General features: G+C 44.6%; 1 protein-coding gene across 3 annotated transcripts in view; it reads left to right on the plus strand.

The window, feature by feature from the left end:
* The first annotated feature begins 5,609 nt into the window (after positions 1-5,609).
* The window catches only part of SLC13A3 (solute carrier family 13 member 3), a 43,638-nt gene continuing 21,265 nt past the window's right edge, over positions 5,610-27,982 (plus strand). Inside the window, exons 1-5 of one of the 3 annotated variants that reach the window (XM_083508080.1) lie at positions 5,610-5,795; positions 19,056-19,321; positions 22,543-22,706; positions 25,830-25,896; positions 27,503-27,688. In XM_083508080.1, coding sequence (XP_083364206.1) covers positions 5,685-5,795; positions 19,056-19,321; positions 22,543-22,706; positions 25,830-25,896; positions 27,503-27,688 — 794 coding nt within the window. In that variant the 5' untranslated portion in view covers positions 5,610-5,684. Of the gene's footprint in view, positions 5,796-16,265; positions 16,762-18,950; positions 18,965-19,055; positions 19,322-22,542; positions 22,707-25,829; positions 25,897-27,502; positions 27,689-27,982 lie in introns of those variants that run through there. The other 2 variants (XM_083508082.1, XM_083508081.1) reach the window with 2 other exon arrangements.

Below are 27,982 nucleotides of genomic sequence, written 5' to 3' on the forward strand. Positions count from 1 at the left end.
CCTTATCTACATACAGCTTAGGTCCAAGCTATTTGGAAGACCGTATTCCCTCATACGAACCTGCCTGGATTCTGAGATCTTCAGAAGAGGCCCTTCTCTCAGTTCCACCTCCCTCACAGGCACACTTGGGCCTTCTCAGTGGCTGCTCCCAGACTTTGGAACTCTCTCCCTTGAGAAGCTAGACAGGCTCCCTCCTTGCTATCTTTCTGCCAGCAGGTGAAGACCTTCTTGTTCCAACAGATGTTTGGGAAATGACAGTTTTTAAGGAAGGGGCTTGTTCTGTGCTGTTTTTGTTACGATTGACTGTATATTTTAAATAGATCATAGACAGATAGATGATAGATAGATAGAGTTTTAATTCTATTAATGTTTAATTGTTTTTCACTGATTCCTCCCCCCCCCCATGCATTTAGTTGTTATTTTGTTTGTACTCTACTTTGAGTCTGACCAAACTGCGGGAGGCAGTGGAAGACAGGAGTGCCTGGCATGCTCTGGTCCATGGGGTCACGAAGAGTCAGACACGACTAAACGACTAAACAACAACAACACTCTACTTTGGTGTTTTTTTTAAAAAAAAATTAATAATTTTTTATTGATTTTCAACTAGTTATACATTTTATCCAAAATACAACAGATTATAACCATTTTAGACTTCCTTCAGCGTCTCTGACAATCATTCATAATTATAACTTTGATACACATTCCCTTCTTTCATATTGCCATTTGTCCCTCCCTACCTTCATTATTTCTAATAAACAATACTTATTTGTTTTTTACAGTGCCTCTTGAAACCCCACTAGCATTGTATTTACACCACAAATATTTTCCAGATAACCCACAAATTTTCCCCAGTCCTCGATGAACTTTTGATCTTTGGTGTACCTAATTTTCCAAGTTAATTTGTCCAATTCCGCATAATCTGTCAGTTTTAATCTCCACTCTTCTACCGTTGGAATTTCCTCTTGTTTCCACTTCTGAGCCAACACGATTCTGGCTGCCGTTACAGCGTATTGGAAAAGCTTACAGCCCTTTCTTCTTATGTCCTTTCCTACAATGCCTAGGAGAAAAGCTTCTGGTTTTTTCACAAAGGTATATCTTAACATTTTTTTCATTTCATTGTATATCTCTTCCCAACAACACTCTACTTTGAGCCCTTGTCAGGGAAAAAGGCAGGGTATAAATAAAGATAGAATAATAATAATAATATGATGTTGGTTGACATCTGTCTGTCTCGGGAGACAATGGAGGGGTGCGCCTTTGGGGGGTGAAGTCAAGCTGTTGGAAGGTTACAGCGCCTGCTGTGGCTGTAGAGACTGATGCAGGAGAGACATGTTTTGTTGCAGCTGGGGCAGATGAAGGTGGTCTGGTTGTATTACAGCCAATGCACCATGGCGTTTCTTCTCTCTGTGCTCCTCCCAGCTGTCATTCCTCCTCTGGTCACTGCTATGGATTTACTAATAATAATAATAATAATGATAATAATAATAATAATAATAATAATAATAATAATAATAATAATAGGATTCCTTTGAGCACTCGAAAGCACTATACAAGTGCTAAGGAAGCTAAAGTATTATCCTGATTTGAGGCAACTTTGAAATGTATATTTCTACTTCTGAGCTTTTGAATGGTGAGAGGGCTAAATATTGAGTAGGCGAAGGGCTGTAGATTAGTGGTAGAGCAAATGCTTTGCTTGCAAAAAGGTTCCAAGTTCAGTCCCTGGCCAGTGGTGGACTTAGGGCTCTCAAATTCCAGTGATGCCCTATGCAGTGCTAAAATTCAGCAACCCCATCTCTTGTGCTTCATTCTAAAGCATTGTTTTGGCACCCTCTGCTGTGTGGCGCCCAGTGAGAACGCACCAGTTGTGCCACCCTAAAACTGCCTCTGCCCTGGTATTGTCAGGCTGGGCTAGGGGAGACTCCTGCCTGCCTGAAACAAAAAAGAAAATAAACATCATGTTACTTATCTACTTATTTTGTTATTACTTTGTTTGCACCAGACTTCCTTCCACCTCTTACTTGGGTCCATGGAAGTCTATGGTATATGCCTTTCCAAATGTATCTAATATTCTATTTGCCATCTTTTCTACTGTTTCTACTACTAGTTGTCTTTACAAGAGTCATGCCTGCCTGAAACTTCGGATGACCCCTGCAAGTCAGCTTGGTGGACCAATGGTCTTACTGAGTACAAGTCAGCTTCCTATATTTTCGTGTGTTTCAAAAGGAAGGTTCTGTATTTTCCAGGGACACTTCCTCTGTTATTGGCCTAGGTCAGGCATTCCCAAACTCAGCCCTCCAGATGTTTTGGGACTACAACTCCCATCATCCCTAGCTAACAGGATCTGTGGTCAGGGATGATGGGAATTGTAGTCCCAAAACATCTGGAGTGCCGAGTTGGGGGTGCCTGGTCTAAGTGCTCCAGTGTCAAAGCATGAGCAATCTGGAAATCGCCATTGAGATACTGGCTCACATTTGAACAAATGTTTTCTGAGGAGCCCTACAGATGTCCCTTTTATTGAGCATCCATGATGATTTGTGTTCCTGATGGCATTGGGGCAGTCCTATGTGATGCCACTTTCAAGACCATTTGCACCTGCAAAGGTTTGGGGGTGGCTATACTGCTTCGTTTCCAATCGGCGCATTTCTTGCAACTTTCCTGAAATCCCACAATTTTTAATTCAGGGTGTCGTTGTTTTTCGTTCCCCTTTTGTTGCGCTATAGGTTCCCTTGGGCAACAATAATGTGGAGGCACTGGGAACGCACTGCAGGACAGCTAATAAAGCAGAACAAATCCACCAGGAATGCCCCATTATTATGTCAAGAGGTGGTGCAAAATGCACCCATAGTAAAACACCAGTTCGGGAAAGGGCCCTGAGCCCTGAGTAAGACTGCTAAGTTAGGTGTGACTGTGGAAGGGAGGGGCAAGGCCGGATTTAGGTTTGATCAGGCCCTAAGCTACTGAAGGGACACGGGTGGCACTGAGGGTTAAACCACAGAGCCTAGGACTTGCTGATCAGAAGGTCGGCGGTTCGAATCCCCGTGACGGGGTGAGCTCCCGTTGCTCGGTCCCTGCTCCTGCTAACCCAGCAGTTCGAAAGCATGCCAGTGCAAGTAGATAAATAGGTACTGCTCTGGCGGGAAGTTAAACAGTGTTTCCTTGTGCTGCTCTGGTTCGCCAGAAGCGGCTTGGTCATGCTGGCCACATGACCTGGAAGCTATACGCCGGCTCCCTCGGCCAATAAAGCAAGATGAGCACCGCAACCCCACAGTCGGCCACGACTGGACCTAATGGTCAGGGGTCCCTTTACTTTTACCTTTAAGCTACTGAAGGTAATGGGGCCCTTTATATGTCCAGCTGTCCTTTGTCAACAACAAATTGTCGCTGTTTTTTGTGTACCTTTGTATATAGAAATGAGCAAACCAGTGATATTTTAGGGAGCAGGCTAGCAGGCGGGGCCCATTACTTACATCATAGGAGTCTACACAACACAAAATACTGTTGTTATATGTAGGTTTTATTTTATTTGTTTTTTATATTATACAGTGGTACCTCAGGTTACATATGCTTTAGGTTACATACACTTCAGGTTACAGACTCCACTAACCCAGAAATATTACCTCGGGTTAAGAACTTTGCTTCAGAAATCGTGCAGCGGCAGCGCAACGGCAGCAGGAGGCCCCATTAGCTAAAGTGCTTCAGGTTAAGAACAGTTTCAGGTTAAGAACAGACCTCCGGAACGAATTAAGTACATAACCAGAGGTACCACTGTATTGTGGAAATGTACATCTAGTTTTTTTACCTTTAATTTTTTTGGGGGGTCTCAAGAGAGTGGGTGGGGCCCTAAGCTATAGCTTGTTTAGCTTATATGTAAATCTGGCACTGGGGAGGGGCAAAGCCAGGGGAAAGGGGAGGGGACCAGACAGTGGTGCCATTAGCTAATTTTAGACTCTGTGCTCAGTTGTCTTGTGAGGGTGTCTCAATAGGTGGTAATGTGTATGACTTCACTTGCTTTAAGATGTGATAAGCCAGGCCTTCTGCACATTCTTTGTTGTGGAGCCTGAAACTTCTGCCCGAAAGTCCTGCCCGGACAGCACTACACTCTGACAGCCGGAGCAAAATGAAACGGGGGGGGGGGGGGAGAGAGCGCAAGTGCTTGCAAAAGTGCAAGAATACAGGTTTCAGAATTGCCATGCACAGAATTTGAGTGAACAATTATCTCCGCTTGTTTGTTTTTTAAAAAGGACCGAGCATACAGCTTCCTGCTGGCACATGTGTCTAGTGGCACAGAGTCAAGCCACATACTAGGAGATCTGCATGACAAGCCTGTAAAAGCAACCTGAGTTGTTGATTTTTTTTCAAGCAGCTGCAATGTGGAGGCATTTGAGGGCAGCCCCATCATCACAAGAATTGGCCCCTGAGCTGTTTAAGGCATTATAGGTCAAAGCAGCACTTTGAAACTCATTGGCAGCCAATGCAGTTGGACCAAGATTGCCAATATATATTAGTTCATTCACATCATCAGGCAAAAGGTGACTCCTTTCAGAATATAAGAATTATTATTATTATTTTTTAAGTACAAAGAACTAACCTTGTACTGTTTGGAAGTAGCCTGCAGTGTTTGTTCCAGGAAACACAACACCAAGTTGGTCAGTGTAAGAACTATTACTTAACTTTTAAGGGTTAGCAGTGGAGTTTGCTTTTTTCCTTTCCTGCCCCTGTCCCTTTTTCCTTTTGTGCTGTGTCTTTTAGATTGTAAGCCTACGGGCAGGCACTGTCTTATTGTAAGCCACTCTGGGAGTCTTTCTTTCTTTCTTTGGCTGAAGAACAGGGGCACATACGCTCTAAATGAATAAATAAAGATTGGGTCAAAAGGTAAGGTTTCCAATTAGAAAACGGCATTCCGTGGACGCAGAAGGAACCGCACCTCTCCCCAAGGGGGTGACTGCTCACAGGACATATTCGCCTCCAGAGTCGAGAAAATGGCAGGGTCAGATGCAACAACGAAAGCCCCTGACAGGTTAAACTCTGTTCAGAGAACTGGAGAGGAGAAATAACAAATCCGTGCATAGGAGCCAACTTCTTGAAGTCGAGGTCCCTTCGCTGCCGCCCCTAAAATATTTGAGGGGGCTTACCTGCCCCCCCATTTTATCCAACTTTGCACCCCTGAATCCTCGGGTTTGGCTGTTCACTCTCCTCTTTTCCTGCCTCCCCACTATTACAACTGTTGTCCTGGCGCCACAGCAGCCAAGGAGAAGTTCCGTGGTCCCCGACGTGCAGCGAAACTTTGGAGCTGGCGCGCCTTGCTCGAAGGACGCGCAGCGCGCTCGGCGGATGCCGACTCCAAAGCTGCGCTCCTTTGCGCTCCACGTGGCGACGAGCCTCTTGCTCGCTTCTCCTCGGTCTCCGGCTGGAGCGGGGTGGGCGAGGGGGCAGCCCCGAGGAGGCGGTCCCTTGAAGGAGGAGGAGGAGGCGGTCACGGCCGCGGCTCCCTCTCCTGGCTCTCTGGATGCGCCGATGGAGCGGGAGGTGGGAGTCGGTCGGGCTGGCGGACGGCGAGCCCCGTGCTCCCTGCCGCCGCCCCTAGGTAAGAGCCCTGCCTCCTTCGCCCTCCTCCCTCCCCCGGGATAAAGCGGCGGCGCGGGCGCCGCGGCCGGTCTCTCCCAAGCCGGTACGGTCGGGTTATTATGGCAGCGCTTGGAGCCCTAGTGAAGAAAGTGTGGAGTATCCGCCGCTACCTGGTGCTGCTCTGCACCCCGCTGGTGCTGCTGCCTGTCCTCTTCAGCCTGCCCCCCAAGGTAACCCTTTGCCCCCACCCCGCCCCCCGTAAAAGCCACCCTGCAAGGGGGCTTCCTCCTCCTCCTCTCCGCCCCCCACTTCCTTCTTTGCCCTAGTCAAAAGTGGCTGTACCCCCACTCCTGCTTCTAGTGTAGCCACCAGCCCATTCCATCTTGCTCTGCCCCGCTTTCTGCAAGGAGCCTTTCCTTCCTTTCAACAGCTGTGCAGCAGGCGCAGCTTCAACAGGCGGTGAGTTCCCTGTTGCTTCACCTGTTGACTTTCTGTCTGTTGACATTGTCACACAGTCGTTTTAAGGCGGAGGTGACTTATCATGAAGAGGGGGGACCAGCATTGTGTCACCCACTATCCTTAGCACCACCTGAGTCTCCAACTCAATTAATACCCCCTCCCTTTCTTAGCCCCTTCTCCCATCAAGAACCCTCCCCATCTTCTGTTTTTGGAAATGCTGCACTCCCCTTTAGAAAACCAGTTTCCTGCAAAAAGTACTCAGATACTTCCTTCATTCAGCAACAGTCATCAGACTATTGGGAATAGCTCCTTGCCCTCTGCCCTAACTCCTTGTACCTCCCTAATCCCTGTCAAGATAATACTACGGTTTCTGCTCTCGCTATTCTCTGCTTCCCTAATATCTATCCTGCCAACCCAAATAACTTCCAGCAGCAGCTCTTTGCACTCCCCAATATTCACATCATATATTTCACAAGAGCCTTCTGCTCCCTGCACTTTGACTACTTGTAGGGAACTGTGGCTCCTAATGAAACTCAAGTTAAGGAAGAGCATAGGAAGCTGCCTTAGACCAAGTCAAACCCACTGGTCCATCTAGTTCAATATGAATGACAGTGGCTCTCCAAGGTTTCAGATAGGGAACCTCTCCCAGCCCTACCTGGTGATGCTGGGGATTGAACCCAGCACCTTCTGCATTCAAGGCAGATGCTCTACCGCTGACCTATAGCCCGGCCTCCAAAGGTTGCCACACTGATGGTTGTTCTGGTCCATCATCTCTTTGTCACCTCCTGCTTAATGTTGCTTCCAACCAAGGAACCACATGCTCATTGTCCTTAAGGGAACTCAGGTTACCTCCAGACTGTTACTATTTTGGGGGTGGGTGGGATTGAAGCTCCTATCAGAAATGTATGTGTGTGCAATTAAAGTGGATTAACCTGCTCTGCTGACTGCATGCAACAAACCCACCTTTTTTATTTTTAAAAATTGGACTTTTTGCTATTGAGAAAGTGGTGGGGAAAAGTGTGGGATGGCCGAATGATTAATGGGAAGACGCATAAACATTGCACAAGCAAGCCTGAATGAATGCTTACTGTGTAACTTCCCCTCAAATTGGGATAAATGCTTGAGAATGACCAGAGACAGTCTAACCTCTGCTTAAGCTTTGTACAAGTAAATTGGGAGGAATGATCAATAAATATAAAACTCAGTACATAACAGGTTGTCTGCAGGAGACAATGAACTAAACCCAAACCCCCTTCTCAGTTTTGGAGAGTATTTCTCCAAGAAATCGGCTGGTCTGCTGTCCGTAGAAAAATCCCTCCCTGTCCCACCCAACTCTCTACCCCTTCCCTTTACCTTATCAATAGCCTTTTCCTAGTTGCCCCCTTCAAGGAATATCCGCTCCTCCAAACAAAATGACCATCCTCTTAAAAAATCCCCTTGCGCCTTTACCCTGTTGCCACTTTGTAACCCTAGGACCAACTCCAACATCATGTCACTTTTAAATGTCACCCTGACCATATAAAGCTCAAGTGATCCACTGCTTCCCCCAAAGCCAATCTTTCTTCCCTGCCCCAACTAAATAGCTGCCTCGTCTTAAACTTTTTCAGAAGTCTCTTATTAGCACAGACTTTTGAGTCTACAATATGGGATCAGCACCCGATTTAGGGAAGTGCAGGCAGTTCCCCAGAACAGGGCACTGAGCCGAGGGGGTGCAAAATTGAGAAGATCCATCATGGAGAAGATCCATTGAGGGTTGTCAGATTTTGGCCTCGCTCAGGGCACCATACTACCAAAGATTACCAAAGTCCACCCTTGTAATTACTGTCATTACAAAGTCCCTGCAATTACTGTTGCAGTGCGTTTTTTGATGGTAACATGATCCATCTGTCATTATCTGGGGTAGCCAACAGGGTTCAACCCCAGATGTTGCTGGCCTAGAACTCCCACCATTCCTAACCATTGGGCATGTTGAATGAGAATTGGGGCCCAACAACATGGGGTCCCCATCTCTGCCACAGGAAAGTAACACCTATCCCAGGTTACTGGAGAATACTCCATTCTGTAACAGAAAATCCTCACAAAGCATATATCTTTGCTTCAAGAGCTGCCCTTTGTTCATTGTCACCCACCTCACAGGGAAATAATTCCCTGGAGAAACTCCTAGGCCTTGTCCACTGCTGCTCCATTGAATGCCCTTTCCAGGCAGTTTTTCTTCTTCCAGTTCTCCAAGCTACACAGATCAATAAAAGGCACCACATCACCCATTCTTTGTTTCTGTTTCTCGGTTCTGCTTCCAAAATGCTTCCCCTCACAGCTTATACAGAAGGTGCTCGTTCACAGATGCTTCAGAGGGCCTGATCAACGAAGGATGAACAGTGCAACCTTATGCATGTTTACTTGGAAGGAGGTTGCACTGTGGGGTTTACACCTAGGCAAGTGTGCAGACTGAGAATCATGTGCCTTCTTTGGAGTGGAGATACATAAGGCAAGGCTGATGGGCAACTTTCTAATTCCCTGCAGCTTTTCCTGCCACAGGGGGACTTTAATTACAGACTTACGATTTAAGCTGTTTGTGTAACACCTGTAAATGGTTTGTATTAATGTAGTAGTATGGAAACCATAACTTTAATAAATAATAAATGGGGTGGGGGTGGGGAATGGTGCAGATTTTTCCTCATATGCTTAGAATGGTCCATCTCTCCTTGCCAAGTTTGGACTGGGGCTTTCAGAGCTGCATTCATTGGCATGGAAGGGATCTGCAACTGGGACACACAGTTCTCAGTCTCCAGCGGTACATGCCTTTTCTTTCTGGTCTCGTCTACGGCTTCTGCCCCTAAAGCTTAAATCTCTGCCAGATTATTGTCTGTTTCACTCTTGGACAGTCTATGCTGCTGTGCATGGATTTCGCCACCTCTGTTTTCCAAGCTATTATGCGTCTCCCACAGTGCCTTTATTTGCATCTTTGCCATTCCTGAATACATACAGGACTGTTATTCCACGGCATATTGATACCGCTCTCAGCTGCATCCCCACCCATCAAACAGGGCAAGCTATCATGGAAAATTCCCCCCTCCACATCAAGAATTGAATAGGTTCTCTCAGCTCACAGCTTAAACTCTTTGCTTCATCCCTCCCCACCAACCTCCAGACGTTGCTCTGGTTTGTTCGGCAGAGCCCTGCAGATTCGCTGGAAATGATTACAATATCATCCAGGTCACATGGGGGATGGGAAGATGACATTTCTGTGACAACCATTTAGTGAAGCTTTTGGCAGCCTTGTTTTCCTGACAGACTTTCTCTAACTTGACACAAATCTGTCAAACCAAAAAGGGTCGAAAACAAGCAAAGGGGCATATGCGTATTTGATTTGGCCCACCATATTGCACTGTCTTTTGAGCTCCTTCCACCACTTCCCAAAGCTAGGAAAAGTTGGGGCAGGTCAGACTTAGCTGGGATTTGAACCTGGCCCATCTGCCTCCAAGCCCCATGTTGGTTTCCAATGCGTGGCATGGCATCTTTGCCAGTCTATGAAACCTGTTTACTACATAGGAGGTGTGATTCCAGACAAGAGTTTTAATGTTGCAAACAAGCCTTTCAAATATTGCAAACAGGTCATTAGTAACAGGTGTCCCCCGCCCCCTTAAAATTCATTGGTTTTTCAGCAGGAAGAGTAAATGCAGATTAAACGGAGGTGAAAAATGCATATTGGTGTTGATGCTGCCATATGCAGGCTGTAAAAACCTTGCATGCATGAGTAACGCAGATCCCACAATAAACACCTGTATGGAAATACCCATAGTTGCTCAAAGTATATTCTGTTCTTAAGGACTAAGCTACACATGATGTTGAATGCATATTTGCTTCTAAAATGTGTGTGTGTGTGTGTGTGTGTGTGTGTGTGTGTTTTAAGGCAATCAGCTTGAGGGTGGAGGACAGGAAAAGTTGTTAATTTAATTTATGGGATCAGATCAGAAATGGAGAGCAAATGCAATTCTTTTCTACCTTAGTAGATTGGCACTAATGGGGGATTTCCCCCAAAGGAAATACCAGCTACAGAAGAGTGATTTTCTCAAGGGAGAAAATGATAAAATCCCCCCTGCAACCCACTCCCCCATCCCAGCTGATGCAATATGCATGTTCCAAAAAGTACATATTAGATGCAAACACATCTGTTTAACAGCGCTTGCCATTAGCTTAACCAGAAAGGGGCTGTTGGAAGGGGAATGTTCTAGGAGGGCTGTTCTCACCTCTGGACTTTGTTCAACCTCTTTGGTTGTGGATTTGTTAACTTTCTAGCTTCGTTGTAAAGAATATGGGAATTTGAAAAAATAAATAAGTTAGTACGTGTTTGTTTCTTGAGTATATTGCTTGGACACGTTTCCCTATCAAAGCCCTTTTTGCCAAAAAGAGATGTTAGGTCCAATGCGTTTCTCCGCAACCACATTCCCAGGATGCTGTGATTCCTATGAGTGTTTCATCAGTGTACATGGCTCTTTACAAAGCAACGTTGGCAAAAGTCCCTGCCCCAAGGAGCTTGCAATCTGTGTTAGGACTGGCCCGACTGCAGAGGCAAGCAGGGTGCTAGAGTTAAAAAGATGCTTGCCCCAGTGCTGTGAATGGCTCAGAAAGAAAGCTGTGGTTTGGTTTTAGAGTATGTTCACATTATGACATACTCTCCATCCAGTAGGCTCCCATTGTTAGCTTTGAAACTGAATTTGCATACCATTAGCCAATCCATATTGATCCTGTAGTTTCTTGACAAAAATGGCTACTTGATGCATTTATTATTATTATTATTATTATTATTATTATTATTATTATTATTTTGCAAACCAGCTTCAATCCAACTAGAAAACTAGAAGCAGAGCAAAGGGTTGGTTCACATTACCACAACAGGCACTGAGCATGCTCAGATGAGTGCACATGCGCACATGACAGCTTAATGAATGAGGACTTCATGGGGAATGTCACAGGGGCAGGGAAACCAAAAATGTCTTGCAGGTTGGGTGAAGATACCCCCACCAACTCCCTTTAACGTGAACAGCACAGTGAAAATGTGGCTTGAAATGCAGCGGGTAGTGGTGATGAACGACCTTGCTGTGCTTTAACCTGCTGAGATGAATGTACTCTTAGACAACAAGATGCACAGTGGCAGCTTAGCAGCTTGATGGATGGGCAATATTCCATGCATTCCAGAAGAGGTAAGAGAGAACCTTCCACTCTCTGCCAGCTGTCCAGAGCGTGGGCAGATTTGCAAATGGGAGAAAGCAATCCATCAGTCAATAAATTTGAAGAACTAGAATAATAATAATAATAATAATAATAATAATAATAATAATAATAATTTATTATTTGTACCCCGGCCATCTGGCTGGGTTTCCCCAGCCACTCTGGGCGGCTTCCAACAAAGATTAAGAATACATTAAAATGTCACACATTAAAAACTTCCCTGATGTCTTCTGAATGTCAGGTAGTTGTTTATCTCTTTGACATCTGATGGGAGGGCGTTCCACAGGGCGGGCGCCACTACCGAGAAGGCCCTCTGCCTGGTTCCCTGTAGCTTTGCTTCTCGCAATGAGGGAACCGCCAGAAGGCCCTCGGCGCTGGACCTCAGTGTCCAGGCAGAACGATGGGGGTGGAGACGCTCCATCAGGTATACTGGGCCGAGGCAGAATGGGGGGCAGAAAATGGAAACCAAAACAATCAGACTTGTGGAACACGCTCTCTATGAGGAAGGGCTACAAAGACTTGAGGCTTTTTAGTGTGGAGAAAAGCCAAGCATGGGGAGATGTGATAGAAGCTTACACAAGTATGTGTGATGTGGAAAAAAATGAATGGAGATAAGCAGTTCTCCATGTCTTGTAATGCTGGAATTTGGGGACTTCCAGTAAAAGGGACAGGTAAAAGGAAGTGCTTTACACAATGTGTGATTAATTTATGGCATTTGCTGCCATCCGCAAGATGCAATGGCTATCTTAGATGGCTTTAAAATGGGACCCTTTATTCATGGAGGATAAGTTTCATTAATGTCTGCCACAACATTTAAACCACTCTCAAGACACATGGCTTCGCTAAAAGAATCCTGGGAATGGTAGTTCACTGGGAATTGTCACTCTGTGAGGGGATTCTTTCAGGGGAAAATCATTGTGCTGAATGTGTTTTAAAGCCACCCAGAATGGCTGAGGCTGAGCCTGAGGCAACCCAGACAGATGGGTGGTGCTGTGGTCTGAACCACTGAGCCTCTTGAGCTTGCCGATCAGAAGGTTGGCAGTTCGAATCCGCTCTGTCCCAGCTTCTGCCAACCTAGCAATTCAAATCATACCAGTGCAAGTAGATAAATAGGTACCGGTGTGGCGAGAAGCTAAACAGCGTTTTCAGTTGCACCAGAAGTGGTTTAGTCATGCTGGCCACATGTCCCGGAAAAGCTGTCTGCAGACAAACGCCAGCTCCCTTGGTCTGAAGCAAGATGAGTGCTGCACCCCATAGTTGCCTTTGACTGGACTTAACCATCCAGGGGTCCTTTACCTATATAAAATGATAATGATGCTGATGCTGATTCTGTATGCCCCTAAATGCAGCATCCAGGTTTCAGAGGCGCTTGGTCTCTAAATTACCAGAAGGGCTATTGATGTCTTCTCCATTGCAAATGGGCTTCCCAGAGGCGTTTCCCCTGGGAAAGAGGGTGTTCAGCTAGACATACCTTTAGTTCTTAAGCTTTATTTATAAAGGGCAGGTATTTTTAGCACCTCAATCTACTTGTGATCATTTTATGCGCTGTTGAATGTTCTGCTGCTCAGCATGCAGTAAGTCAAAAGGGAAGGATTTAATTCACCCAAGGTGCAAAAAAAAATATCTTTAGTTCTGACAGGAGAGATGGGAAGGAGGCACAGAGGAGAGAACGGGGGTGTACTTGAAACAAACAGGCCTGATGAAAGAGTTGTGATCATTTCCCATGTAGCATATCTACTCAGGACAGCTACTTCGGTGCTGTCTTTCTGTAGACACAGAACTTTATTCCTCATCTCACTGTATCCTCAACACTGGAATAAGATGGCTTTGTGAAATTTCATTTGCTACCACAGCATGTAGGATGGAAGGGCTCCTTTAGGGTTTTATTGTTGGTAATTTCCTTTTGTTGCTGCTCTTGAGGTAATTTAGGTAATTCAAAGTGCCTATGTACAGTTTCATTTGTCTCAAAGAGTAGAAATAGGATTACATAATGGATATTTTAATTCCTTTTGGGGGCTTGTAAATATCTCATTGTATTAGTTTGCTACACGTACATTAGCTGAATAAACAGCTTTATTAGATTCTAATGCTTTTTGAACTTGTAAGCCCAAATGTAGAGGTGTGAGCTGTCTTATAATGGCAGAATATTCTCATCAAACAGAGCTCAGCTTTCAGATGAATAATAGGTATTGTATTCCTCATGCTGTACTTGGATTCTGGCACATTTTATGCTGAATCTCAGAGGTGTTTTGTTCTGTTCTGGTTTTCTGCACTGCAGCAGAACCATGCAATTGTGACTGCCAAGCTGAGCGCAACCCATAGGACATCTATGGGGGCACTAGGACAGGAAATGGGACCTTGTGGCCCTCTCAGTGTTGTTGAGCTACATCTCCCACCATCGCTGGTTGTCCCACACCATCCTTCATCATCACTCATGCTAGCTGGGGGCTGATGAGAGTTGGAGTCCAACAAAACTGGGACTCCTCTACAGGTTCCAAACCCTGCCCTAGAAGCTTACCAATCGTCCTGTTTCACTTCCTACTTGAGCCTGCAAAACATTCAGGCTGCCATAGATGGTTGGTTGCGTTTGGCTTGGTGGATAACAGGTTGTGCAGGCTTGGGTTACAACAGGAGGGTCCTTTATGTTGCATATTTGTGTACTGGGCGTTGGATGGGGGTAGTATCTCTGGTGGGGGACATGTTGTGCTCCTTCTGGGGCAGTTTGTCCACCTTTGTTCCCCACCCTGCACTCATCTCTCACCTGTGTATGCTAGGAGCTCCTTGATTTTGGAGCAGAAGGAGTCAGCAAGCCCTTCTGCTCCATGGCACAAATGATTGCGGGAGGAGCAGACAGGGCAGCAGCAGGTTGGAAAAGCAATGTTTTTGGTAAGGGAGCACAGGGGATGTTCTTAATGAGGTGTGCAAAAGGAGCTTGCCACTCCACCATCAAATGGGACTCTGTGTCAGCGATACCCAGTTCTGAAGTAAGCAGCAGTGATGTAGGTCTTTCTGCTCAAGAGGAGGCTCTTAGCAATAATTGAGTTCAGGGAATCCTTTGAGGCCAAGAAAGAAAATGATATATGAACTGTGACCTCGATTATTATGAGGCTGTTTCTTTAGACGAGCAGGGCCTACTGTTCTATATATCTTTCCTGGCGTTGAAAGTTCTTATTTGGAAAGGCAGAGGATTCATTCATTTTATTTAGAGCACTTGTAGAGGATTCAACCTCAATCTGTTAGCCGCCATCCTTCTTGACCCTATTTAGAACCAAAATAGATGTGACATTAATTACATGAACCTGACATGGACCCTTACATGAATTCATACATAATCATGGGACTGAATTTGCATGTGCTCCTGTGTGCTCTTCTTTGCCTGTTTTCGTACCCTTTGACTGCGGAATTATGGATATCCAGATTTTACTCCTCTGTGATATTTGAGACTGCATTGCCATCTGTCTTGACCAGGCCTGAAGGCAAAGTGAGCAGCGGTCTTGGTGCCAGACTTCAGGAGGCCAGAAGCTCGGCTCCCATTCAAAAGTGGCGCCACAGTGCACTGCTGAAAAGCACCCGGGGCCCTGGCACAGAGGGCAAGGGGTTGCATTCAGTTCAGATGAAGCATGGCCCTGATAAGACCCAATTCAGTGGGTAAGATCGGATTTCCCCAAGGTATAGCTGTGGTACATGATACAATCAAAATATGGGGCAAGCAAAAATGTGGATGAACCCTAGGTCTGCGTCTTCCTCAGAACCTCTCTTACACACCTCACCTTTAGCACTTTGCTGGCGGTAGGCATATACAGTGGTACCTTTGATTAAGAACTTAATTTGTTCCGGAGGTCCGTTCTTAACCTGAAACTGTTCTTAACCTGAAGCACCACTTTTGTTAATGGGGCCTCCTGCTGCCGCCACGCCGCTGCTGCACGATTTCTGTTCTCATCCTGAAGCAAAGTTCTCAACCCGAGGCACTATTTCTGGGTTAGCGGAGTCTGTAACCTGAAGCGTCTGTAACCTGAAGCATCTGTAACCCGAGGTACCACTATACTGAGATGATGCTATCCTAGCATTGGCATATACCCCAAATCTGCCAATGCAGAGCGCTTAAACTGGCTCTTAAGCCTCCCCAGTCAGTGGGGCACATGGCTGTGCCTTACATGTTGCAGCTTTTATTTCAACCACGACTGATGGCTCTTTAACACATTGATTAAAAAGTACTAAGGTGTGCATCCTTTTTGTTCCTATGACAGTTTGGCGACAGAGGGAAATTTACCATAGCAAAATATGAGAAGGGGAGAGGGGAAATACTATGGGTATTAATCATTTGTGGAATATTAAAACAAGGCATTGCACAGCAGCTGATAATATTTTATTAATATTAATAAAGGAAGTAGTGAATTTAATCATTAGGTTAAGCCTGTAAATTCTTTATAAATCCAATATATATAAGGGGAAAATTCAGAATACCTATTCTTGTCTATGTGATGGAAAGGAAGGATGTGCATTACTGAAGAAAAAAATGACAGAATAACACAGGCTTTTTATTATTCTGTTCCCATTAACCCATTCTTAAATGTCTAGAAATTAGTTGGCTTGTTTTCCTGTTAAGTGATTATTATTATTATTATTATTATTATTATTATTATTATTATTTAACCTAAAACTTATGATCGTAGTGAACTACATTTGAATGACACTTTGACAACTAGACTTATAAATGTAAAAAGAATGTTCAGTTCCTGCAATGACAGAAAACAGAATTTAAAGATTGCAAGGATATTTGTCTATAAATAAAAATGTGCATATTTTCACCTTTAAACTAAGAGAGGATTTCATAGAAAATGGAGACAGGAAGCCACCTGCAGACATTAGTTAGGAATTCTGTGCTTAATGGTGTGAGTTAGGTGAGTTCATATGTCTCCTGGCAACCATTCTTCTGATTGCTTGAATTGCCTGGGAGATACAATATTGTTGGCAACCATCTGTCTTGAGAGACAATGAAGGAGTGTGCCTTTGGGGGTGAAATCAAACTACTGGAAGGCAGCAGTGCCTGAAGTGGCTGTAGAGACTGATATGGGAGAGACATGTTTTGCTGCTGCTGGGGCAGATGAAAGCGTCCGGTTGTGCTGATGTAGATGCACCATGGCGTTATATTTTTTGGGGGGTGGGGTATCCCTCAAAAGGGATGCAGGTGGTGCTGTGGTCTAAACCACAGAGCCTAGGTCGGCGGTTCGAATTCCCCTTATGGGGTGAGCTCCCGTTGTTCGGTCCCTGCTTCTGCCAACCTAGCAGTTCGAAAGCACGTCAAAGTGCAAGTAGATAAATAGGTACTGCTCCAGGAGGAAGGTAAACGGCGTTTCCGTGCGCTGCTCTGGTTCGCCAGAAGCGGCTTAGTCATGCTGGCCACATGACCCGGAAGCTGTCTGCGGACAAACGCCTGCTCCCTCAGCCAATAAAGCGAGATGAGCGCACAACCCCAGACTTGTCCATGACTGCACCTTATGGTCAGGGGTACCTTTACCTTTATATCCCTGAAAACTGGGCTTAAATCGAATAAATTATTGGGAGAGCACTAACAATTTGATTTATGGATGTTTATTTTTTGTATTCTTCTGTGGACAGGATAATTTTTTATTATGATGGGTGATTCCCCCCCCCCCATTGTTTGTTTTAATGGATCAATATTGCATACTGTATTTTGTATATCAAGGCTCCTGTAAATTGTTTTGTCAGGGAGAAGCAATAAATTTATCAAATAAAGAATAGAACTGAAATTATCTGGCCTTTAAAGCTGATGGCTTTTCATGGATGTTACTTCTGCATTTGAATGAAGACAGATTTCTTCATTTTGTCTCAGTTGCTAGTGAGGAACAACTGAATCCCATTTGTTTCAGTGGCATTTGTACAGGAAACCACCAGGTGGACTGTGTGATTTGGACCTCTCCTCCTCCTCCTCCTCCTCCTCCTCCTCCTCCTGACAGTCTCCAGATAAGCAGGCATCACCCAATAACCAACAGTGACTCTATAGGCCTTGCTTTCACTAGAGGTTCAGATATGTAGGAAGAAAGCTCTGGTAGTGCTCTATAGAAGGAAAATATGGGTTGTATCTAATGTAAGTCATACTCAGAGTAGACCCATTGAAATTAATGGGCATGACTAACTTAATTGGATGCCACCTTATAATGTTCTGGTCTTCTTCCTTCTCTGTCATAAAAAAGGTGATTGTGCAACTGAGGAAAAATCCTCTGTTTCTGGCAATCATTACATAGTTGGAAAATTAACCCAATCACAAGTCTCCTAAGAAAGTGTGTATTAAGGACAAAAAAAAATTGATACGAACTTTAATCGAGTGGGATAATTATTTTCCAGAAATCGTGTGGTCTAACTCAGAGGCCTTGGTTGAAGGCGACTGCTGGCTGCCATGAGGTTACAGAGCAGGGCTGGGGAACCTGTGGCTATGCAGATGTTGGACTACAATTTCGATCATCCTTGACCATTGGCTATGCTGGCTGGGGGCTGATGGGATTTGTAGTCCAACAGTGCCTGGAGGTCCACTGGTTAGCCTCCCCCCCCTGCTTTAGAGAAGCAGATGGAAACTTGTTGGGAGAGAAATCCTATTTTGCAGTTCAGTTTCCCAATACTGAGCAGCAGATTCACATGGTTGGGTCTACATTTACTGGTCCATTGATCTGGAAGTGGTCAGAAGGGTGCTGCAACACTCATCTGGCCAAAGGTGGTCAAGAAAAGATGCTGTCTACATCTCTCCTTCATTTCCTTAGGGACGTGTGCACTTTGACCAAGACCACCACATGGACACACAGACAGTGTGGACTTTGCTTTTCCAGTGCTTTATCTTGGAAATGAAAGGCTGGAAATTTGATTGCTCCATTAGATTTGTTTCTAGGAATCCAAAGCTGGAATAGGAAAGGCGAATGAATGACTAAGCCATTGGTCAGATTTTTGGCTCGGCACAAATCTATCGTTTGAATTGCGTTTGGGTTGATGTGTCTCTGCAGCCAGGCCTTAAAAATGTATAAAGGTGTGGGTTTCATCATACCCTCCAACATTTCTCTGATGAAAATAGGGACATTCCATTTCATAATGATAATTTTGCTATTTATACCCCACACATCTTACTGGGTTGTCCCAACCACTCTGGGCAGCTTCCAACATATATAAAAACATAACAAAACATTAAACATTAAAACACCATACAGGATTGCCTTCAGATGGCTTGGGGGTCGAATAACACCACACTCTCCAGCATTTTTCCAGTGAAAAAAGGGACATCCTAAAGAAAAGCAGGGCATTCCAGGACCAAATCAGAAACCATGACTGCTTCTCTAAATCAGGGACATCCCTGGAAAATAGGGACATTTGGAGGGTCTGTTTCATGGAGGTTGCTTCTGCATTTGAATGCAGAAATAATTTCAGTTGACTTTGTTGCAGTATACGTGGCTTGATTTGAAACTGATTTCTTGAATTTGAAAAGTGGGACCATGTGTGGTTTTCATAACTTTTTCCATTAGGGTTTTTTTCCTCTTTTCTTTTTCCCAAAGCATCATGTGTCTTCATGGACAGCTTCCTTCTCTGTGACCTTTTCAGATTGCTCACATCAGAATGAGGGCATCTTCCTGGTAATGCTGTCTGAGCACGGTGTTTTTGATGGCGTGAATGAACATGGAGAAGCAGTTTCAGTGGCTGCCCTACAATGGTGGTACTCTCTTGTCATTTATATGCAGACCTCTCACTAGAAACTGTTTATAACATTGTCTCTTACTTCTTATCATTTGATTTCTTTGCAGGAAGGAAAATGCCTCTACGTAATTCTGTTGATGGCCATATACTGGTGCACCGAAGCTCTGCCCTTGTCTGTGACCGCTCTACTACCCATAATTCTCTTCCCCTTCCTCAGTGTCCTCCCAGCCAGCAAAGTTTGCCCGCAGTATTTTTTAGAAACCAACTTCCTCTTCTTGAGTGGCTTGATCATGGCGGCTGCCATTGAAGAGTGGAATCTGCATCGTAGGATTGCACTGAGAATCCTTATGTTGGTGGGAGTCCAGCCGGCCAGGTAACCAATGAAATAAATGAGCTTGTGCTCAACTTTGGGGCCATCCAGGTGCCCTTTTCATTGTCCATTCATGTTCATTTGTCCTCATGGTGCTGTTGAAGTGGTCGCATGGCACCCCACAAAATACTGTCTGTGTCTGCAAAGGTGTTGGGGCAGTCACACTACTTTATTTCCATTGAGTGCACATCCTGTAACTTCCTGCTGAAACTGCATATTTTTTATACCACAAATTCTGGTTTATTTTTATTTACTTCTGCTGCACTATAGCTTCTCTGAACAGCAATAACGCGGTAGCACTGGGGAAACACCGTAGAGCAAATTAAAGCAGAATAAATCCACCACAAATCACTAGGACTGGGCCTGCCCAAATTGGTGTTTTATTGTGGGTGTCCTGCAGCATGTTCTTGACACAATAATCAAGGCTTTTCCTGAAATGGAGTTTTAATGAGAAAGTTAGCTGGAGTGACAATTTAATGGTTAGCAATCAAAGGCTGTCCTGAAGAACTGCTGCTGCCAAGAGGCTGTGTGTTGGATTGCTTCTGCCCTTGGGGAATGTGGAAGAGACTGGCATTCCAATGGAAACTGAAAGGCCTTTTGCACAGGTTTGAGAGTTATACCTTTCCTTCCTTGTGCTGTGTCCAAGCATAGGGGAAGGAACTGTTAGAATTCCTGTTCCATGATTGCAGTCATGGGATTTTTGTCTTTCACATGACGGTATATGTTTTGTTTGTTTTAAAAATATTTTTACTGGAATTTCAACAAAACATTTTATCAGAAAACGTATCATCCTTAATTCCCCCTATTTCCCCCTCCCCCTCCATATAAAGTAACCCACCCACCCCTCCCCTCCCGACTTTCCTCAGCTCCTCTCTCTGGTTTATCAATAAATGTTATTCTCTGCATGTTACAAAATTGTATAGATCCTTAATTTATCTGACTAGCTTTTGTCAATAAAAAGTTTGTGATTGTTTATTCAAAACCCACCAAGGAGTCCAGTTCACTCAGATATGTTTTGACTCCACAGAGTGGGAAGTGATGGAGACAGGATGTTTGTGTTACTGTGTTCCATGAAGTGGGACTATTGTCCTTTGTTCCTTTTCTCTTTGCTGTCTGATGCTAGAGAGAGAGGGAACCATGTTGCAGTGTTCCGTGTGTGTTTATATGTAAATAAAGTAGATTAGCCAAAATGCTGAGTTGCTGAGGTCTGTCACGCAAGGTGCGCAAATTCTGCGGATCCCTAAGTGTGCTGGTGTCGGTTGGCATCGGTCGCTATGATGTTCGGACTGAAGAAAGCTTTTGAAGCTCCCGAACGATCGACCAGGAAGGAGAGAACATGCCAGTCGGGCATGTGGCTCTGCCAGGATCCTACTTGAGTGTAGGCTGAACTCCTGACAGGAACATGGATTTTAGCATTAGGGTAAATTCCAAATGAAGTGACTTCCCTTGGCCTCCATGAGGTTTTTCTAGGTGGGGTCCACCGGACAGGAGTAGGTCAGTTGGGTAGAGCCAACCTCCAAGCAATGGCATCACAGTCACTTACTGGGATGGTGTAAGGGTGGAGCAAAGAGGCTGTAAGGTTAGGAAGTCACAGGTGGACCTACACCATCCCGACCTCTCTAGTGCCCTGCCCCACTCGCACACTCTTCAGGTAAGCAGGAGCAACATTGCTGCCAGGAGGTTGGCTCCACGATCCCATCCTGGAGACCAGCTCTGCTGCAGGTCATTGTGGGAGTGCAGTCAAAAGGCACCCAAAGCTGATCTCTTCTGGAATCACCCAAAGTTCAGGGATTTGGAGGCTTCAAGAATGGACAGGTGCTCTAAAAGATGGTCAGACTGAATGTCTCCCTTCAGGATCTCATATGGGGAGAGGCTCAGTTGAAGAGCTTACTGAGTTCAGAGCTCAAAGAATGACGATTTCCATGTTTACGAAAGAAAAGAAGCCGTCTATTTTCTGCTTAACAGAAAAGGGGGTCTGCTAGACTTTAGGTGGGGTTTGAAAGGGCTCCTCATAGTTATTCGATAAATGATACTGTGGTACGTTGATTAATTTAGGAATTTGCTTGTTTGCTTAGTAGCTTACTAGCTGACCTCCCAGACAAAATGTAGCCTTTCGAGCCATGGGAGGAAACAAAATGGCAGCCAAGTAGTGCTCTCCATCAGCAGGCAACTTGCTATCAACTATTAAAACTGATCTGCCATGGTTAATGTTGCCATATTTCAAACAGTGAAAATCCGGACAGAAAAGTTGTTGAGTTTTTCCTTGGGGGGGGGGCAAAGTTGTAGGGCTTTTCTTTTTTTAGCAAATTCCAAAAAATAAATGAAGTTTTTGAGCTATTTTTCAGGAAAGTCGACTGCAGTATTCCGGATATGTCTGGGAAATTCCAGGCATACGGCAACCCTAGCCTTGCAAGGTTGGACTGAAGATGTACAGACACACCTTGGAAGTCGAATGGAATCCATTCCGGAAGTCCGTTCGACTTCCAAGGCGCGACTTCCAATTCGCCGAAGAGCGTCCTGCAGCCAATTAGAAGCCACAGAAGCCAGATGTTCAGCTTCTGAAAATCCCTCGAAAACCAGAAACATTCGAGTTTACAGGCATTCGGCTTCTGAGGTTCCACTGTATATATAAACTCTTTAGCACTCTCTTATTGCACTATGACCATATGCAGGAGGAGGAGGGTTACTTAGACTGGCCTGTGGGGAAATAAATACACCAAAGCTAATCCAGATAGCTTAAGCAATCTGGATAGCTCAAGCGACCTGTGCCTCTTGCACCAGCCTGCTTTGTTTCTATGGTGTTAGATCTGTCCCCCTCCAGCAGCCCAGTCACCTGCTCCGTGGAATTTGCTGATGAATTTGTTCTGGTGGATCCAGATATTTTTCATGATGGCGGTGCTTCTGTCAAAGGCCTGGGTTGGTGAAAGCATAGCCTTAAAGGTTGGAGTATGGGCCGGGCAGGCATGCTTTAAAGAAAAAAATCATTCCAAAAGTTCCAAACTTTTTAAACTGCTGAATAGAGAGGAAACATAACTATTTCAGCACTGTGTAATCAGATTAACATTTATCCCAGTTGTACAGGATTGGACTTCTTACAGAATATAACTGAGACAGCTTTGTTCTGATTAATTGTATGAGGCCTCTCTCTCTCTCTCTCTCTCCCTCTCCCTCTCCCTCTCCCTCTCCCTCCCTCTCCCTCCCTCCCTCTCTCTCTCTCTCTCCAGGCTTATTTTAGGAATGATGTTAACAACTTCCTTCCTGTCCATGTGGCTGAGTAACACAGCCTCCACCGCTATGATGCTACCCATTGCAATGGCTGTTCTGAAGAGCCTCTTTGGAGACAAGGAAACATCTCGGGACCTCAAGAGGGAAAATGAGGAAAGCCAAGGTCAGTCTGGTTGGCTCATTTGGGTGTTGCTAATAAAACATGGCATTTTTGACAAATGTAAAGTCATCTGTTACTGAGGTGTGTTCCAACGGCATCCATAGGACATTCCACTTGTAAATGCACACGTTGCTGGGGGGAAAATATGCATTTCCCCTATTGCTCAGAACGGCAACTTTGAGTTTGCTGGAGAAATAAGGTTTGCCATCTGCTTCCCTGCACACCGATAAAGGATATATTTTGTGATAGTCTGTGCCCTGTAGATGGTATTTGCATAAATGTGACATGCTCCTATTGGATGGTGCTAGTGGCATCACTCTTTTACATCACACCAATAACTCTACCTTGGTTGCGCCATTTTATAAACTTCCTTTATAAATCTATAGCGGTCTAGTGCCTCCGCTTCCATATTGTTGCAGGGCAGGGCAGTTAACATGCCATGGCTAGTAAGAGCACATCCGTTTCTGAAAGAGTGCTGGTATGGATCCTTTCTCCTATTTTCCAATGTGTCTATCTGTCAGGGAATGGCTGGAAGCAGAGGATTGAGGAATGCATTCTCAGGCAGATCAGTTTCTCTTAGAAGAGGAGCTGGAGGGGGAAGATTCGCCTCCCTTGTTTCCAGCGGTCTCAGAAGCAGAGAGAGAAACAGACATGGAACAGATTAGACAGGAGTTACCTAGCTACGAGATAATGACAAGAGAAACAGAAGGGAGGGGACAGAAGAAGAAGAGGAGTTTGGATTTGATATCCCACCTTTCACTCCCTTTAAAGAATCTCAAAGCGGCTAACATTCTCCTTTCCCTTCCTCCCCCACAACAAACACTCTGTGAGGTGAGTGGGGCTGAGAGACTTCAGAGAAGTGTGACTAGCCCAAGGTCACCCAGCAGCTGCATGTGGAGGAGCAGAGATGTGAACCCGGTTCCCCAGATTACGAGACTACCGCTCTTAACCACTACACCACACTGGCTCCCCAGATAGCAGAGACGCCATTAGAGAGTGTGGGGGACTCTCCCTCCCCATGAACTAGGAGATCCAAATGTATTAGAGAACAAAGGATATAGAGAGGAGGAGGGACTTTCCATTGGTGCCTAGGATGTTGTGCAAGACAGAAGGGGGAAGAATTAGAGTAGCCAACTGCTCTCCTTGTGGAGGGACGTGGATTTTTGCTTGCAACCTGATGCCTGAATAAAAAGGACCATAAAAGATAAACTGCTCGTTAATTCTAATCTGTGAAGTTACTGAAGGGGGAGGCAGACTCCCCACGCATGATACTGTCCCTCCTTTCCTTTCCAGGCCCATCTCTGTCCACAATTTCCTTTACTGAGGCATGCATTAACCCATGCCCTCTCCCACAATAGACATGAAGGCAGGTGGACTTATCTCTTATCTTAGCACTGTAGCGCTTGGATCAGAGATAGGAGATCCCTCGAAGTATTCCACACCTGATGTCATATGGCATCAGGTGATAGGAAGGAGTGTGCAGTTTACGCAAAACATGCACATGGGCCAAATTAAGCGTGCATGACAAGTTCTCCATCATACCAACTTGACCACCACCTAAATGTGAATGGTTTCAGTCTGAAGGGGGAAAGAAGGCATGCTATGTGTGTGCATCTGAATTCTTTCTTTTCCTTTTAATCCCTTCCCTTTTTTCATGGTTGTCATGGAACTGAGACACATTTGCGTTGCTTCATTAAGAAATGTCAGTGTTGCTGAATCACTGAAGTGACAATGCAGAAGTCACTGGTCCACTGAACAGTATTAAAACCTGATACAACAGAGCAAACGAGTTCACAGACTTTGACCGCTGGGTGCGTTCCTTGTAATGTTCTATCCGTCTTAATGTGGGGAAATGGGTAAGAGGAGGGCAGCATTTCCAAATGGAAATTTTTCCATTCGGAACAGCAAGCACCCCAGTGCTTAATGATCCCCATCCTCAGCTTCTGCTGAAAACACAATAATATAATAAAGTTTTAAAGGAGGCAAGATCAGACATTTCATCAAGCAAGCGAAACATTTTATCAGTAAATAAAACTAGCTGATTTTTCTGGAATCAAGAGAAAAAACAAACTCCAAAGTAATCTTTTAGTTAATTAGGAATCATGAAAAATCCAAATACAGCACTTTACTGAAAGCGGCTCTGATTTTATGATGCTGATTTGCTTATTTTGTTTTAAATGTTGATTGTTGATTTTATTGTTTGCCACCCTGCGACTTTTGAGTGAACAGTGAACAACAAATACTTCAAATAAATAAACTTCCCCGGATTTCCAATCTCATCACTTTTTAGGGAGTTATTCCTTTGTAGCAGACATGCACACTTTATATAACTTATAAAAAATGCAGTTAGATGGATGTGTTGCGCCATTAGAAAGAAATCCAAAGTGTCACAAAGCAATGACATTTACAGAATGGTAGACATTAACTGGATAGCTATAGATGTATATAATGTTTTGGTACATTGCTCAGGTACTGCTTTCTCAGTTTGATAAGGGAACAGGGTGAGTCAGAGAGTTGGACGCACCAGCAATTCCTTTCAGCAGCTTATTCTTCTACTCTGAGCCACAACCTAGCAATATTTGGGCTGATTTATCACTCTGCTGCCTTTGGCTATGAAACCTTTCTGCAGGCTTAACTTGTGTTTATGTTAAGACAGCTTTAAGCTGGTAGATCTTTCTGTGCTTCCTGGAAGTGCAGAAATATAAAGCACACTAAACTCTACCCTTCACTGGACCAACTAATTGTTTAATTAATTGTGACATCTTGGAAACTCCAGCTGATCAGTGCAGAATGAGAGACTCAAGAGTGACTCACAAGTGTGCGAAGCTACGGCACCAAATGAGTGATTTGGATGCATAAATTAGCCTTTTCGAAGGAGGTGTCAGCAAGATGCCTTGAAATTGTACTTTTACCAACCCTTCCAATTGGAAGCAAGTCCTACTGGTGCATATTCTGGCTGTTGGCAGACATACCCATTCCCCACTTTTTATTCTGCTGTTGTAACTCAACTATGCTGGGATATTTAACTGTTACGATTTAGGAATAGTAGCACCACCTTCTGTCATTATGACTCTGGAAATGTTTCTCTGTATTTTAAAAAGCTCCCTGGGTATTATTCTTTTTCAGCCTCTGTACATCAGAATAAACTTCACACAGTGCCAACTGAGATGCAGCTTCTAGCAAATGTTGATGAGTAAGTTTACACAAAGATTTGCATTGGAGAGGAGGACGGTGATCACCAAAGTATTCTTCCCCTGTTTCCTGAGTATGAACTAAGGCTGTTTACCTGGGAGTAAAGCCCTATTTAACTTTTTCCTGCTTATGTCACTTGCTGCTTTCCACCTGTGCTCCAAGGAAGCTATAGCGTTGCTTTAGCATTGCACTAAATTGTAACTATATTGAGTTTACGTCAAGGGACTAAGTTCAATATTGGCTGCACTCAGACCTACCATAATTGGAGGCCTTGAAATCTGACTTGCCAGTAAGAACTGCTAGGCCAGGGACAGACCCTTTTCAACAACTGCCGCAAGTCTTTGGAAGTACACTTGGCCTGGTCTCTGAGAGATTTTTGAAGGCATTTTTGCTCCAGTCCACATTTGGTTAATGTGTTGGGCTTGGGGGCGGGGGGTGGGGGGTGGGAGAGAGAATGAGCCACTGCTGGCTTTACATTAATGGCTGATATTGTAAATCGTTATATTTATGGATTGTGGTTTTGATGTTTCTATGTGTTTCAAAACTTCTTCTTTTTTTGCAAACCACCTTCAGAAGGTTGTGTGCCTTGAAAGGTGGGTTTGGATATTATTTTAATAAGGAATAGCACAATCACATGGTGTCTACTTGAAAGTAAGACCCACTAAAGTCAGGGGCATGTATTCTAAGGTTACCAGACATCCCTGTTTCCCGGGAACAGTCCCCGGATTTACAAATCAGTCCCCATACAAAATCCATTGAAGTTGAAAAGTGTCCACGGATTCATTGAAAAAAATCTGGTAACCTTAATTTATTCCCTCGTAACTGGGCTTAGGATTGCAGCTTGATTAATAAATAAAACTATGGTTTAGTACTGCACGAATGGGTTTTAAATTTGTGCCTGCCCCCTCCCATCTCCCATCTTCTGGCGTGACTGTGAGGAGGAAAATGAACATAATTGTTTTCAACTATCTTGTCTGAACAAGTAAAGATCATGCAGTAGATTATAGTTCTGGCTTGTTTGGATATAGTATAACTCAAATAACCCCAGTTCCTGGTTAAGACGTAACTCAAACTTTGGTTAGTTGAAAACAGAAGCAAGTGTTTTTGATGTTGTTGCCATGCTGGAAGTGAGGGGAAGTGGGGAGCAGACATGTCAATGTAACACTAGACTATTATTTAGAGTCATGTCCAAATGAGGCCATGGTTTACTGTGGCAATGATTCTCCTAGCTCTCAAGGTGAGGCCTTTACTAGCCATGCTGCTTTTAAACGTAAATGATCCTGGAAACTCAGCAAACTAAGCATGTGGTCTGCCTCCAAGTTTTGGCCCCTCCCCAAGTCCATCCTACTTTAGGATGCCCAGATTACCTTTCACAGATGGATCCAAGAGAGAATCTGGGTAGATGCAGCTCATTCTGCAGAGGAGAGAGAAACTGTACCTGCTGTAGATCCTGTTCCATCAACTGAAGACCAATGAGTCCCCTTGCCAAATTATCTGGCAAATGGGGGCGGGTATCAATCAGATACAGAAGCAAAAACAAACAAATGAGCCCTAAGTTATATGAGAAATGACAAATGTCAAGAGTTGCCTTTTGTAATGTTTTAAAGAAAAGACTTGACGGAGGAGAAGGAAGTCACAATTGAAGTTTCCTCAGACATACAGAAGGAGGAAGAGCACAAGAAGAATGTATGGAAAGGCTTCCTCATTTCGATCCCTTATGCAGCCAGTATTGGTGGAACAGCGACGCTGACAGGAACTGCCCCAAATCTCATTCTTTCAGGACAACTCAAAAGGTATGGAGGGAAAGGGCTTGTGAGGAACTGAACACACTGGTGTTGACAATGGATGTACATGGGGATTTCCCAAGGCTATGGAGTCAAGAACTGCACATGACTCTGAACTAGTAAAAACGTGACTCCAAGGCAAGGACAAAGAAGGAGGAGATCTTTGTGACTGTAGTTGTCCCTTTCATACAACACAGACAGATTATCTTCTGCACCCCCTTTGGGAGTCCGTGAGCTGCAGAAAGTGACAGTGGCAGCCTTGTGATGTGGTCTTGAATCACATCCGAGATGTTTGTATGACAC

Source organism: Podarcis liolepis (assembly GCF_965112155.1).
Source record: "Podarcis liolepis genome assembly, chromosome: 6".
In the NCBI taxonomy this organism is placed as follows: Eukaryota; Metazoa; Chordata; class Lepidosauria; order Squamata; family Lacertidae; genus Podarcis; species Podarcis liolepis.